The 15,433-nt window shown below is 20.4% G+C and overlaps 1 protein-coding gene across 2 annotated transcripts in view; it reads right to left on the bottom strand.

Moving 5' to 3' along the window:
• Positions 1-15,433, bottom strand: part of LOC107993137 (insulin gene enhancer protein ISL-1) — a 62,884-nt gene that overhangs the window by 22,236 nt on the left and 25,215 nt on the right. The window contains exon 1 of one of the 2 annotated variants that reach the window (XM_062076955.1): positions 10,555-10,588. The exons of the other annotated variant lie outside the window; for it this stretch is intronic. Coding sequence (XP_061932939.1) covers positions 10,555-10,573 — 19 coding nt within the window. The 5' untranslated portion in view covers positions 10,574-10,588. Of the gene's footprint in view, positions 1-10,554; positions 10,589-15,433 lie in introns of those variants that run through there. 2 annotated transcript variants of the gene reach the window in all.

Below are 15,433 nucleotides of genomic sequence, written 5' to 3'. Positions count from 1 at the left end.
TTACTACATGAATAAGATGGTGAATTCGCTATCTCTTATAATTTATTCACTTTATAATTAATGCATTTCAAAGTTATCCATTATAATGCCATAAAATTATATTAAAATATCAAACAGACGAGTTTGATCAGACGAAGTTGCTTTGTTATTTGTAAAATATACGATATAAAAGAAGGACAATCTCATATAAATATAAAATTATATTATAAATCTTTCTTTAAAAGAACCGGATGTTTTAAAATAATGAAATAAATTTTGCATTTCGTAAATATCAATGAGTTGAATTATTTATATATCAATTGTATTTGTTAAATTAAAATTATCTTATCTAAAAAATTGACAAAATCACTTATAATTTGTTTTTTATTTATTATTATCTATTAATTATATTTGTATTAATTTTTTTTTTATATATAATTTTGTTGTTATATAAGATTATTATAATAAAATGTTATTTTTTTTATATAGGTAATAAAAAAGTTGCATCTATTTTTGCTGTTTATATCCTAAGTATCTATTCTTAAATCAAATTGTTACAATTTTATTCCTCTATCTATATGTATTATTTAATGATTAACAAAATAAAGAAATAAAAACTTGTTATTAAAATTTGTTATTAAAAAATGACATATTTCAAGTGCATATAGTGTCAAAAAGAAAGTAATTAAAAAAAATTATTCTTTCGTATTCTAATATTTTACATGTGTATTTCTAATATTTTAATATTTTAAAAATAATATCTATAATTATAGAAATTATTATAAAAATTACAATTAAAAATTAGTTACAATCAAATAAAAAATATTGAGTTATGATTTTTTATTATCATTTTTATTATTTATTTTTATTATCATATATGATCATATTATTATATATTTACTTATGTGTTTACTATCTATTCTCCAAAAATTCCAAAATATTTATATAGCAGTTCAAATATAATATTAAGAAATGTATTCATATGTTATGATAGTTTATTTATAATAAACAGAAATTTGACTTTAATATTATGAAAGTATGAATATACGATAGATATCTAAATAAACTATCTATTAAAGAAACTTTATTATATTATTTTTTATCTTTTCAAATTATATAATTTATTTAAATATATTCTTTATATTGCAATTTATATGCAATTTTTTTTATAAAATTAAATAACTTTTCTTAAGATAAAATTATCTATATATTTATTAAAATTTATTAATATTTATATTCTAAGAAATTTATTCCAAAAAATATTAAATCTTTATATTTTATTATTAAATAATCACATGATTGATAAAATTATGTTTTATATAATATAGGTATAATATATAAGTAATATAAAAAAAATTATATTAAAAATAAATTTATATATTTAGATTGTTAATTTTTTCCAATAATATATTTTTATTCATATATCTGTTTCATTTAATGTATTTATAAATCGAATAAAGTAATATGGTATTTTTATGAAATAAGCTTTACAAGTTTATCAATCACCTCGCTTTCAACTTTGCACACAAATTTAAAACGTAGTCTATAATTTACGTTATCTTTTGATAATTTTAAGTACAATATGCAATCTATTATGCACAAGTATATATGATAAAAACTGTACTTGTAGTCCATGATATGGCCTTTTTCTTTTATAATAATAGGTTGAAACGGCAACTGAAACCTTGCATTTTGATAAACAGAAATTTTAATATTTGCAAAAACTAGTAATAAAATCCTATTTTATTATTTTTGCTTTTTAAAGTGAGATTTAATAATCAATATATCTTATGTATAATATATCTTATAAATGCGAATCCATTAATCCAATTTAAAAAAAAAATAATGAAAATATTAATATAATATCAAATAATATCAAATAAATCAATATAAATCATTAATCAATATCAATTTATACTATCTTAAAAACACGAATTTTTATCGAATAAAAATTTTGATATTGATTTAATTTTGATATTCGTTTATCAGCATATATCTACGTAAAAAAGAAACTAAAAGTTATAAAACCTAAAAAAATTTCTTTTTAATAAATTAATGTATACAAACAGCATTTTAAACAAAAGAAAACAAGGAGCGGGAAGAAACAAGATCGGTTGGAGCAACGATCATCGTTAAAATCGTGTATACGATTAGAAAGGAGGAGAAAAATATGGAGAACGATCGCGATACCGTAAGTTTTACGACGAGAACGAGGCGTCTTACTTGGCTTCCGATTTCACGAAATTTTACTTCGAAACCGGTAAAAACACGGGCCCCTCGGAACGTTTCCTAACCGGTTGGAAAATAAGAAGAACATCCACACCGTACACGATAGCGCGGATAAGCTTACAGATGAGCTTTCTTTCTTTTTGCTCTATCCTCGCGCATACGGCCAGATGTAAATACGTACGGAAAAGGGTTGAGATTTACGGCCACCCTGAAGGACCTCAACTGAGTGTGGATAAGATTTAAGAAGAGAGAAAAGGAAAAGGCAAAAGAGAAAGATATAGATATAAGTAAGAATATAAATATAAGCAAGTAAGTATCATCTAGTCGACGGTAAATACCTAAATTAAAATAACAAAATGTAAATTAGTAGTTGAGAGGAAATATAATTATCGTATTTAAATTTTCATTTCTTAACATTGAATAAATTTTGAGAAAAAAAATAAGCTTTTTCATAATTTTTTTAAAGTTATATGTAAGACTTAAAATTTAATTCTTAAAAATAATGAAATTGTTAATTTAACAATATCAGTTTCAAATTATAAATTTGAAAGTTATAAGATAAAGCTTATTTTTTATTATTGAATAATAAATAAATATATTTATATTAAAAAAAATTTTTGTTGCCTTATTTGAAAAACTCTTTTCATTCAAATACAAATGTCTAATAAAAAAATTTTAAAAGATTCGCATTGTTAAAAGAAGTCCAAAATAAAACCATTGAAAACATAAAAGTAAAATTTATGATATATATATTACAAATTCTGTGATATATACCATGGAAGTGTAAAAGGCAAAAGAGTTCTTTGAAAAATAAATGAAAAAGGAAAATAAATTTTTTCTTCAAATGAAGTATTTCAGAGCTTTGTTTTTGAATAAATGAAGTTTAAAAATTTTTCACAAATGAAATTCGTAAAATTTTTGAAATTTAAGTTTTTGAAAAAATCGAAATTGGACATATATAATTAAGCAATTAAGCACTCAAGAATTAGCGAATTTTTAAATTTAATTTTTTCGAAAAATAATTTTTAAATAAAATTTATTTATTTATTTTATTTTCATATATAGAATTAACGTTTTAACAATTATTTCTTACGATATTTTTAATTTATTCAACGATAATTTATATCTAATCAAAAAAAGTCAATTTCACTTGTACTTGAAAATATTTCAAAACTTGATTTACTAGAAAACAAAACCTCAAATAAAAAAAATTTATTTTTTTTTTTCGAGAGAAATCATTCTCTGACATATATATTCACTTTTTGATATGTATTGAAATAAAAAGATGAATACTTAATTATTATGATATACATATTATATAGTTTAAAGAAATATAAAAACTAATTATATTTTTTAAAATTATAATTTTTCATTCAACTGAAAAAACTTTAAGGTTAATGCTATATATATTACTATAAAATTAGAGAAACATAGAATATCTATCAGATTTCTTTCATCTGATCACAGAAATAATCCACGTGATAATAATAATGCATAATAATGCAACAAAATATAAAATAAGTTGAGAAACGACTTCTAAAAGACGTAAAAATCGATCATTTCTACCGGATCTTAACTCTACAAGTTGGGTATACATGCATGAAGCTCGCGACCACCATGAAGATCCCGAGGAGGCTGTGAATAAGGTCAGAACGAGGAGTCGGGGAAGAAGGGAAAGCGGAAAGAGGACAGGAGTCGCAGAGGTAGAGGCAAGGGCAAGTTCGGTCAGGATCAAAGAGATTCGAAAGAGAAGAGAGTGTCGGCGGCGTCCCATTAGCTCCCAGAGACGACAACCAGCTCGTATCTTCGAGAACTCGCTGTGCACTGATACACCGATGCACCGAACGTTGCAACGATCTCTCTTTCTCTTTCTATCTCTTTTACATAAATGTGGAATGTTCGGATTTACGATGCTTGTTTGCGATGATGAATTCACCAGCAATATTGTAATCCCCAATATTTACTTGCTACATTGTTGTCTTATGTAACGAATAGGTGCGGTTCTTTCTTGAATTTTTTGTTTTACTTTTTGCATGATCATCGTTTTTAAAATGATATTGTTTTATTCATAATTTTGTAAATGATATAAAAATAAATACATTTTAGTTAAGTATTTATATACAGTATATATTCAAATATTATATATTCATATTAATATTTGAAAATACACTATCTTTGAACTTATTATATGTGTATATTAGATACTATATGACAATTCTACAAATAATGTATATTTTTCAATGTGTTGATTCGAAGACGTCATGAATTCAATCACTGAATTCAATCAATTACATTCAGGATTCTGATTGCTTTGCTAATTAAGATTCTACAATTCTTAAAATTCTTTCTACATGAAGAAAAGACAATTATTCAAATAAAGTTAAAAAAATATAAAACAAAAAAAAATGAATAAGTTTATTCGATAAATATATAAGATAATATAATATTATATAGTAATATTACATAGTAATATTAGATAATATTTTATAATTTATATTTTATGTATGTAATATCACAGAAATATATATTCTTTTTTTAACAATAGGATAATAATTAAATAATATGTCAAATTACAAGAATACATAATATTATGACTAATAAAAATAAATAGAAACTAAGATTAGCATGTTTAATCTGAAAGAAATTTAAATTCCCTTCTCTACTAAAAATTATTCATACAATTTTTCATTTCACTCTATTGCTCAATATAGGCACTTACATACGACCAACGTTTTAAATTCAAATCGAACAACCTTTGCGATGTTTGAGTAAACTTAACGCGTAAGACGGAAACTTTTCGTATGTTTTGAAAGTCTTATCGACCAACTCGTTGAGAAAGCAAATAAAGAGTTTGCCAATTACTATTCGCATAGGATCGAAACTCATCTATGGGAAAACTAAAATTGTATTTCGAACAAGTTTATAATGTATGTGGTAATAATGAATACTTAATTAAATCTTGTGTTGTATTGCTCAAAATATATAGTTTCGGGAAACTATGAATAATGTATTCGTGCGATTTTAATTTGAATTTAGTTAAGAAAATATTCTTTCTTTTGATTTTTTTTTCATAATAAAAATTTTTATCCCTAATGCTTCTATTTTGAAATAATTGTTTATTTTATTTATATTTATGTTATATTTATGTTGTTTATTATATTATATTATTATCTTGTTGTTTTATCACAATTTATCAATAACATTTTATATATTTTTTTTTAATTTTTATATTTGATGTGAATGTCTGAAAACAATATTAATGAGATTTTGTAGTTGAAAAAAAATTAATCCTCCTGCAATATCTTTCTATATATATAGAATTTTTGTTTATTAAACTTTTTTAATCAAAAATACGAAAAATTAGAAAGTAAAATATAACATATTATTATATTATCTAATAATTTTAAAAAAGAATAAATACATACTAAAAGAAACAATTTCATTTTCATATAGGTATTCTATTTTATCTCAATTTAAAATATATCCATTACCCACACATAAAGTTCTTTAGAAAAAATTTAATACTTGTACTTCAATTTGATATAAAATAATTAATTATTTATATTTATATTTTATTTATATACTATATATTAATTCCCTAATGTAAATGTAAACTAAAATATTACATATTGAAATTTCTCAAACTTTTTATGCTCTGATACGCACAAGAAAACAATTTTCATAAGACTGTAATTAATTATAATATACTTAATGTCTATAATATATTAAAAATTCATATCAATATTCATATATATTTGATATCTTTTTATTCGTATTCTTTATTTAAAATGAATGTTCTGTTTTATCTTACTTTCTCTTACATATATTCTAGTGTTTTAAGAAAAACAAATCAAAAAATAGTGTTGGAAATATCATAATATGCGTATTATCAAATCTATCAATTATTATGAAAAAAAACTGAATGAAGATGAATTTTATGTAATGTGTTTTATCTTATAATAGATTACATTAAATTAAATATAAATTTAATTAAAATTACACGCAACTATTATGCTATTCTCAAGTTATTTTCACATGTATTCAATTTTAAATAGGAAATCTATTACTGAAATATCATACTAAAAATATCATATACATATTAAAATATATAAAAAAATAGATAATTAGATATATTTACTATAATAAATTAACAGCATTTTAATATTTTAAATAGAATTAAATTATTAGATGTTAAAAATGATAATATAATAAATCCAATTTTAAATATTAAATTTATATCGATTATCTACTTTATCTTCTTTCATATGGATCATTATTATAGTAAAATATATAATAAATAAATATTTTAAACAAAGAAAGAAATTTAATAATCATAAAAAAAATTGAATAATTATAATAAAATTTTTTATGTGCATAATTAAAACAATTCCAATATAATGAAACTATATCTTATGAATATTATTAAATCGATTATATTTTATAAATAATTTAAATTTTATAAATTTTTAATGAATTTAACAGCATAAAATTTAATAGATGAAATTTCATAATAATATCTTAATTTTTTTTAACAAATTAATTATACTATCTAATTTTTTTAAAATAGTAGAAGAGATTCTTCAGTTATGAAATGAATGTAGAAATATTATAAATCATAAGGGATTGATTATTGATGACAAAATGGAACCTAAAATATGAATCTAAAAAAGAATAATAAAAATGAATGAAGATACGATCTAGATGGAAAAAAAAATGAAAAAGAAAAGTAGGGATTTTAAAGTAGCTTGCTACTGACAGAATGTGGGTGGCGAAGAATCATCAGTCTTAAGATCCTATTATGTATCCTGCAGAATGTTACCCGGTACTATAGGATATCAGGAGGATTGATCCTAGAAATCAAGACAAATATAAAAATTGCTGTACCTAAAATATCGATTGGAATTTATTCATTAAGTTATAAACAAGTAAAGTTTATATTAGGCAAAGAGAGATGTAAAATGAATCCGCTTTATTTCTATTACTCTATCGTCGCATTTTATTGTTGCATCACTTCATCTAACGCAAACTTAAATTATTTATAATTTTATAAATAAATCTTAACTAAGCACAAATATAATATTGTTATATATTAACTTTTGTTTGTTTTGATTTCTAGAATCAATCTTTTAAAATTGATTCTAGAATCTTCTAGAATCATTCTTATTTATTTGTATCTATATTTGATTACTTTATATTTATATTTATATTTTATATACATATATTTTGACAACTCTGTATATTTAATTATAATGTGCAAAAAATTTGGGAAAATATTAAATATTAACATGATGTAAATGTTATATAATATTGACATTGTATTTGAAACATTAAAAATTTTTAGCAATTATATATTTATAATCTAAAAGTACCTATCCAAATTATTAATATATTATAGTTATATCTACATCATATATATATATTTATAGCTATATTAAACTTAACTAATCTTATACAAAAAATATAACTACAATGATTATTTTTAAATTTTATTTCTAAAAGGTGATTATTTCGATTGCATTTAATATTAATCAAAATTTTGAAGTATTTAAAACACATTTATGCTTTCATTGTTTATATTTTATTATTATATTTGATTATCTAATAGCTAATGAGCCGATTTTTTTCTCTGTCTAATAAATTCCTTAACATGTTAATGAAATTTTATTGCCTACTAACATAACTGTTATAGCAGTATTTCTTTAGTGAAAGTCGATAAGTCTTTACTTTCTATCATCTATTTTAGGTTTCAGAAACATTTTTGTTTTCATGATAAATCAGCACATCTTCGTTTATAGAAGGAATCTCTTCTCCTTTTTTTCTCTTGTTTTCTTTCTTTTTTTTTTTTTTTGTTTTATTTTACTTTAGGACGACGCACGTCAAACCAATCGCGATTGAAACCCATTTTGTCTTATAATCCGCACTTCCGAGAACCGCATACGCGTGTAAAGCGATGGATAACCCTTGACGGTAGGACGATGGGAGCCGTATAAAAAATCCTGAATTTAGAACAGGTAGATAAAACAGTGAAGAGGGGTACGAAAATAAGAAGGCACATAAATAGAGTAAGAGGACTGGACAAGAGCCGGGAAAGATAGAGGAGAAAGAAGGAGAAAAAAAAGAAGGTATCTTAGGATAGCATGTCGAGATGAAAAAATGGAAGTAAAAAAGTACGATTAAAAATATTTGATTAGTTATTTGAAATGTGGAATATCATAATACATGTACCTTCTTAGTAGAATTTTGTGTTTAAGAATTTATAGATAATTAAAAAAAATGACTAAATTATAATTTATAATTTATAATATAAGATTATTACAATTTAAAAGTTATAGGAAAAGATAATAAATGAGTTAATAATTCCAATGAAAATTTACATCAAAAATTACATCAAAATTGAATTACATTAAAAAAAAAAATTATTTGAAATCAATTATTTGAGAATAATTTATATTTAAAAAAAAATTAAATAATAGAAAAAAAATATGTATAACATGTTTAATAATATATTTAATATGGAATTTCTCGCATTTAACAATTCATTAATGTGTATACTTTTTTCCTAATTTATATTTAGCACAAAATATTTAATTTATTCTTACTGTAAAAATTTTGTATTTAATTAACTTTAATTATTTGAACTTTTCTTCAATTTCAAAAAATTACTTTTTCTTAAATAAAATATTATTATTGAAGTATTTTTAAAACAATTTTTTATTTATTATAACAAATTGTTAATTTTTCTTATAATTCATACTGTTTTGGCATAAAAATTTATATATTTAAGAATTTCAGAATAGTTTGTTTACTATTCTACTATTACTATTTTCAATAATTTGATAAAAAAATATTTCGAAGAAAAGTTATTCAGTTTTTAATTGATTATAAATTTCAATAGAAATTAAAAAAGAAATATTTGTTTAAATAATAAATTAATTCATCTTAATCTTTTTAAATGACATTAAATATTTCTAATTTCATATTGTTGTAGCTTATTATAGCTGAAGGCAAATTCAATGTATCATAACATTCAAATAAAAAATTTAAATGAAAAAATAACGAAATTTCCATAGTTAAAGATATTTATGTTATAAAATGTTATAAAATATTTATTATCTTTCTGAACTGCTGTAACTTTATCTATTATTATCTTAGATATTTATCGAATGTAAGTAAAATGAATGTATGTAAAAAAAATAATGTAACCTAACATAACTTAAATTTTGCATTAATGGAATATTTTTCAAAAATAGTTATTAACAAAATATAATGTTTTTATTTTAATTTAATTTTACATACAAATATAATATAAATATATTATACAATGCTTGAATTTCAGGTTTATTTGTGTGTTTAAACTGTACTTTATCTGAATACTTAGAAAGAATTATTCTGAAACAATAACTATTCTAAGCAATAACTTTAATAATGTAAAAAATGTATTTATGTATTTATTATAATTTGGTACCGAGAATATATATAATATTTATTTAAAAATATAAAAAAAATATCAATATAATGTAAAGTGACAAATCAATACTTAAGACAATACTTACAACAATAATCTTTCTCTTATTTACTCAACATTTCTTTGTTCAAGATTATTCGAAAATTATGATATATATATATTTAATAGTTATAATATTAATCAATAAAAATGAATTTTTCTATTATTCTATATATTTATATTATATTTAGATTTACTTTTTACACTATATTTTACAATATATATAAAATGATTAATCAAAGACATTACGTTAGATATTATTATTGATTAAAATTGATATTTAATTAAATTGTAATATTTAATTATAGATTTTTATAATTAATATAATAAAAAATATATATTTATTGCTTAATACCAACTAAACAAAAAATGGTTTTTTCTTGTAATACGAATAAATTCACTAATGGAAAATTTTAATTCATTGAAATATTTCTTACTTTCTTATTTCGTTCTTTTTTTTTAATGTTTTCAAATTTCGATTATTTTTTATTAGCAAATTTTCTATATACTTTCTATAATCTCCATTCAATATTTTGTTTCTCTTCCTATATCGTAAAATATACAACATTTATTTTTTTTTACCTTTATATTACATTCTTAATTTCATAATTCTATTATGCACATTATTTTTAGAAAAAAAAGTTTAATAAATAATTCTTATAATAATACCTAAAAATGTGTTTTTTATATTTTTATAAATAATATATTTTTTATCTTATAAGATTGCTTAATAGTAGATAATAAGAAACTTTTCTTCTTCATTAATAAAACAACTTTTACTTGTTTTTAATAAAACAAGTAATAGTTATTGCAAATTAATTTCATGAATGATCATAACTTACGTAAAGATGATCCACCCATAGTAGCAAGGGAAAGATGACTCACCAGCTTCTGTATTTGCAGTTATTTCTAAAAAATATTATGTTAAAATCTTTACATATTTTAAAAAGGATCACACAAATCCATGAACAGAATATTTAAGATATCTAAAATATTTGATTTTTTAGTAATTTTAAAAATTGGATCCATCCTTTACGGACATTAATTCCAATTATTTTGTCAACAATATTAATTTGGAAGAAATTACATATTTTTATAATAATCAAAAATTAATAATTATTAAATTTTGAATTTATTAAACATTTCTTTTCGTGATGAAAATTGAAATAATTTTTATATATAAATATAGATTTTAAAAAATATTTTTTACATTTATATTCATTTTATAATATATAATTGATTAATTAACTTGATTATTTTTTTATTTTCTTCTTTATACAATAATAGAGAATTTTACAAAAGTACATATCATTTATATTTTTTTGAGATTACTTTTCTATGAATATTATACTTATGAAAATTATGTACTTGTTTATTTTTTTTTACTCATATAAATGAATCAATTTTTAATTTTCTTTCCAAAATATAATTTATAGTTATCTTACAAAAATCTACTATTTCAATTATGTAAGAGTTACACGTGTTCCAGTATTCGAATTACAGAGATACTTTTTTAAAATTCGAATCTCTACTTTCAATTTCGCAATATGTTATGTATTAGAGATACATATATACGAAACTTGCTATTTAAATATCCATGAACGCCATTTCCGGTGGAGAGCATCGATTCGAAAGCAGATCTATGGTAATCAGTTTCCAGGTTTCTTTGGAGTAACAAGAAGATCTTCGAGCGAGCAGACGCATTCTTCTTTGAAAGTCGAAAAATCCGTGAAGGGTTGAGAATGTCGGATGAAACGTACATCGTGGCAAGGCGGAAACACGGAGAAAGGGAGGGCGGGCAGAAACAAGGAGATATGTTAGAGAGTAGCGGTTGCAGCGTTACAGAAGGACGAGGAAAAGAAAACGGCGCCGTGGACTGTGTCGAGGATGTCTGGTTGGCAGTTCAGAGGCGCCGACCTGGTGTCCCACGGCGTTCGTTTGGTATTTCATTAACACCTCCGCTAATTATTTCCCTTTTTTTGTGCGGTCTGGCCGGTTTCGTAGCAGGATTGGGAATGCACCTTACAAGTCGCGAGTCCGGGCTTCGGATACCTCAGACTCAAACTAAGGATGCTGTATATGCTTACGATTCTACGCTCGTTCAATATCATTTATAAACGACGTATCATCATGTATCCTATTCTCACAAAATTCGTCGTTTTTTATTTCAACAAATGGATTTTTTAATATTCTAATTAGAGATATTATAAAAATTGTACTCGTTAAATGGAAAAAAAATTTTGTCAGTAAAAAGGTAAAATGTAACATTAATATTTCGATAAAATGAAATAATATTTCTCTTAAGAAAATATGCAGAAGAAAAGATTTATTCTATGATATTCATTAATGAAGATGATCATAGAAGTTATGTATTTACATATATTTTATGATTAATTCGATGATACATCTTCCGAAGATGTTTTCTTATGTATATCAAAACATGAGAAATTTTATAAAACATGAGTATTTTTATAATTTAGGTATTGAAAAATTATTACGGTAATTAAAGCATTACATTTTATATTTCTTAAATTGTATATTTGATAGTTTAATTGACTCTTTATTTTATGCTGAAATGTAAATATTAAACTTTTTTTGAAGTATTTTATGTGTGAATTGATGAAATATTTAATAATATTATTAAATATAATATTATAACATAATTAAATAATATTTCAATGTTTCCAGAAAATCTTATTATAATAACTTTTTCATAAAATCAATGAAAATGTATATATTTAAATATTTTACATATTATATTTTATTTAATGAATATTCAAAGTAATATAGTATAAAAATATAATATAAGAATAAAAGAATATTATAATATATAATAATATGATATAATAGTGGATATAATAATAATAATGGACAAATTTATGCAATAAAATTATATGTACAAATAAGCGAAAGAGCAATCATTACTTATGATGACTATTTAATTGTTACAACAAAAAAAACGTTTGCACAAATTGAACAAAATAATAATAAAAAAAAATATAAAAAAAAATCAACAATATGATATTATTATACATTTTGTTATTAGATCAAAAATATAATATTATTTTATCCATCATTCATAAGTACCAGATCTTGTATTTTGCATAAGATTTCAATAATAAATTTAAACCGATATTTTTTTTAAACTTAATGATTTCAATAAAAAGTGCTTTTAAAATTCGATAAGATAATAGAAAAATCAATTTTGTTATGGAATAAATTTTTTGAAGTCTTTTTTAATTTTCATTTATAATTTAAAAATGATAAATAAAATTTTAAGACGGACTTTAACATCTTGTTTTTAATACTTTTGTAAATTTTTAAGACTTCAAATAAATGAAAATATTAATATTTTATGGAGAAACGATGTTGGTCACACTTTCTATCTGCTAACTTTTTTTTATACAAACACATTATTTACGCGTATTTGATGATGATAAAAATAAAGTAGGATAATTTTTTTATATCTATTATATAAAGTTTATAACAAGAACAAACATGATGTTTCGGATTACATTTAATAAATGAAAAATATTATTATGAAAAAATTTATTATATTTAGAAATATGATCTAAATTATTAATTACATGTATTATCTTTTTTTTTAATCAAAGAAAACAAATCAAACGAGTTTTATTTTAAAAAAAAGTTAAAAATTAAGACATTTTATCATTATATCATTTATCATTTATTTTGATATGTTTATTTTGTTCATTTAATAACTTTCAATTTTCTTTCTTTTTTATTTATTTTATATTTAAGAAAATGCAAAAGAGAACTTCTCGTCAAATCATAAAAGAATTAAAAATTTTCTCAGTTAAAGCAAAATTTCAGAATGAAATATATATATATTTTTTTATATAAAAACAATAAAAATTTTATTTGTTATGAATTAAAATGAAGATTTTTATTTTATCGCACTCTGTATTAATAATTTTGACGATTCATTCTTTTAAATTAATTCTAAAAATTGATTGGAATAATATTATATTCTATGAGATATTTCAAATTATATTTTTTTAATTATATTAATTATTAGCTAACATTTCTTGGATAAGTTAAAATTTTTTAAGTTCTAAAACAAACTATAATTCATTAAAAAAAACCAATTATATATTATATATTTACAATTATTTACAGCTTAAAGAAAATTATAATTTTTTTATTTTTTACAAAATCTGTATGAAATTAAATGAATTATTCAAAGTTTATAAAAATAATTCTTAACACGATTTTATTTATATTGTTAAATTATATTATTGAAAAAATCATTAAACATTTTGAAAAAATTAAATACAAGAAATATTTATATAAAATTTTATCTATAAAAATATATAAAAATATAATTATATCTTTAGAATTTATAAGATATTCAATATATAAGTATATCTAATTTATATTATTAATTTCATTACTCTTCATTCCATTGAAAAATTAATTAATAGAAAGATTTAGTAATTCAATTGGATACTAATTCTCAAATAAATTGTAAATAAAAATTTGATATTTTTATTAAATAAATTTTAATATATAAATTGGTATAATAATATTTTTTCAAATTTTAATAATGTTTTAATCTTGGTTATATATTTTATTTATAATTTTATAGTATATAATTAAGTTTTAAACATTATTAATATTATAAGTTATGAATTCTACATTGAATCTATATTATCTATATTGAATCAGTAATCATCTTACACAAAAATGATAAGAAGATCATATGATCTCAAAATATAAAAAAGCATTGAATATCATTTATTCTGTACCTCATCTATGATTATCTATGATATGTATTGTCATATAAAATCCATGATATTTTTCATCAATATTCATTTTATAGACTTCAAGTTTGTATTTATTTATATTTATTTATTTTTTATTTATTGAAAAAAATTTTTCTAAGGAATTTATTTCTAATAAGAAATAATAATAATAAGATATAATTATATAAAAATAATAATAACAAAATAGTAGATTATTAATTCGATTTATCAAATTAAATCGAATTAATTAATTATCGAAAATAAATATTATTATTATTTAAATATTTATATAAATTATATCTATGTAGATAAGTATATATACTTACATAGAGTATAGTATCAAATAAAAATATTGGCTCTAATTTTTCCAATAATGTTTTTAATGAATGTCTAAAAAAGATAAAATTGTATTTTAGAAAAAATTATTTTTATTATTATATTATATTATATTATATTATAATTAAATTATTATATTAATTATTTTTATTAAAATATAATTTTAGAGCAAAATTTAAATACATCAATAACGGTATATAATAATAAAATATAATAATATAATATAAAATTCACTATTTTTAGCAAAACATAAATATTATACGATATTTTATAATATAATGTATATACGTTATATGCATAATAATATTTTAAATTTTAGATTTTAGAATTATATTTTAACAAAAAATTAAAGAAAAAATTGTATGTTTTATAAATTCACAAAAACTAAAATGTACTAATAAATATTTAAATTTGATGCATATATTATTTTTTTGATTTAGGACAGAATGGAATGAGAAAAATAATAAATGATTAAAAATAAAATAATATTAAATATCCTCGGTAACATATCAAATAATTATTATAATATAAAATATTATAATCATACAAATTTTGAATATACAGTAAACAATTATAATTAAAATACACATATTTATATGTACAATATAAATGGGCATAA

This window comes from Apis cerana, linkage group LG7 (genome assembly GCF_029169275.1).
Source record: "Apis cerana isolate GH-2021 linkage group LG7, AcerK_1.0, whole genome shotgun sequence".
In the NCBI taxonomy this organism is placed as follows: Eukaryota; Metazoa; Arthropoda; class Insecta; order Hymenoptera; family Apidae; genus Apis; species Apis cerana.
Note: the sequence above shows the minus strand (reverse complement) of the source record. Positions and strands in the feature narration are given on the sequence as shown.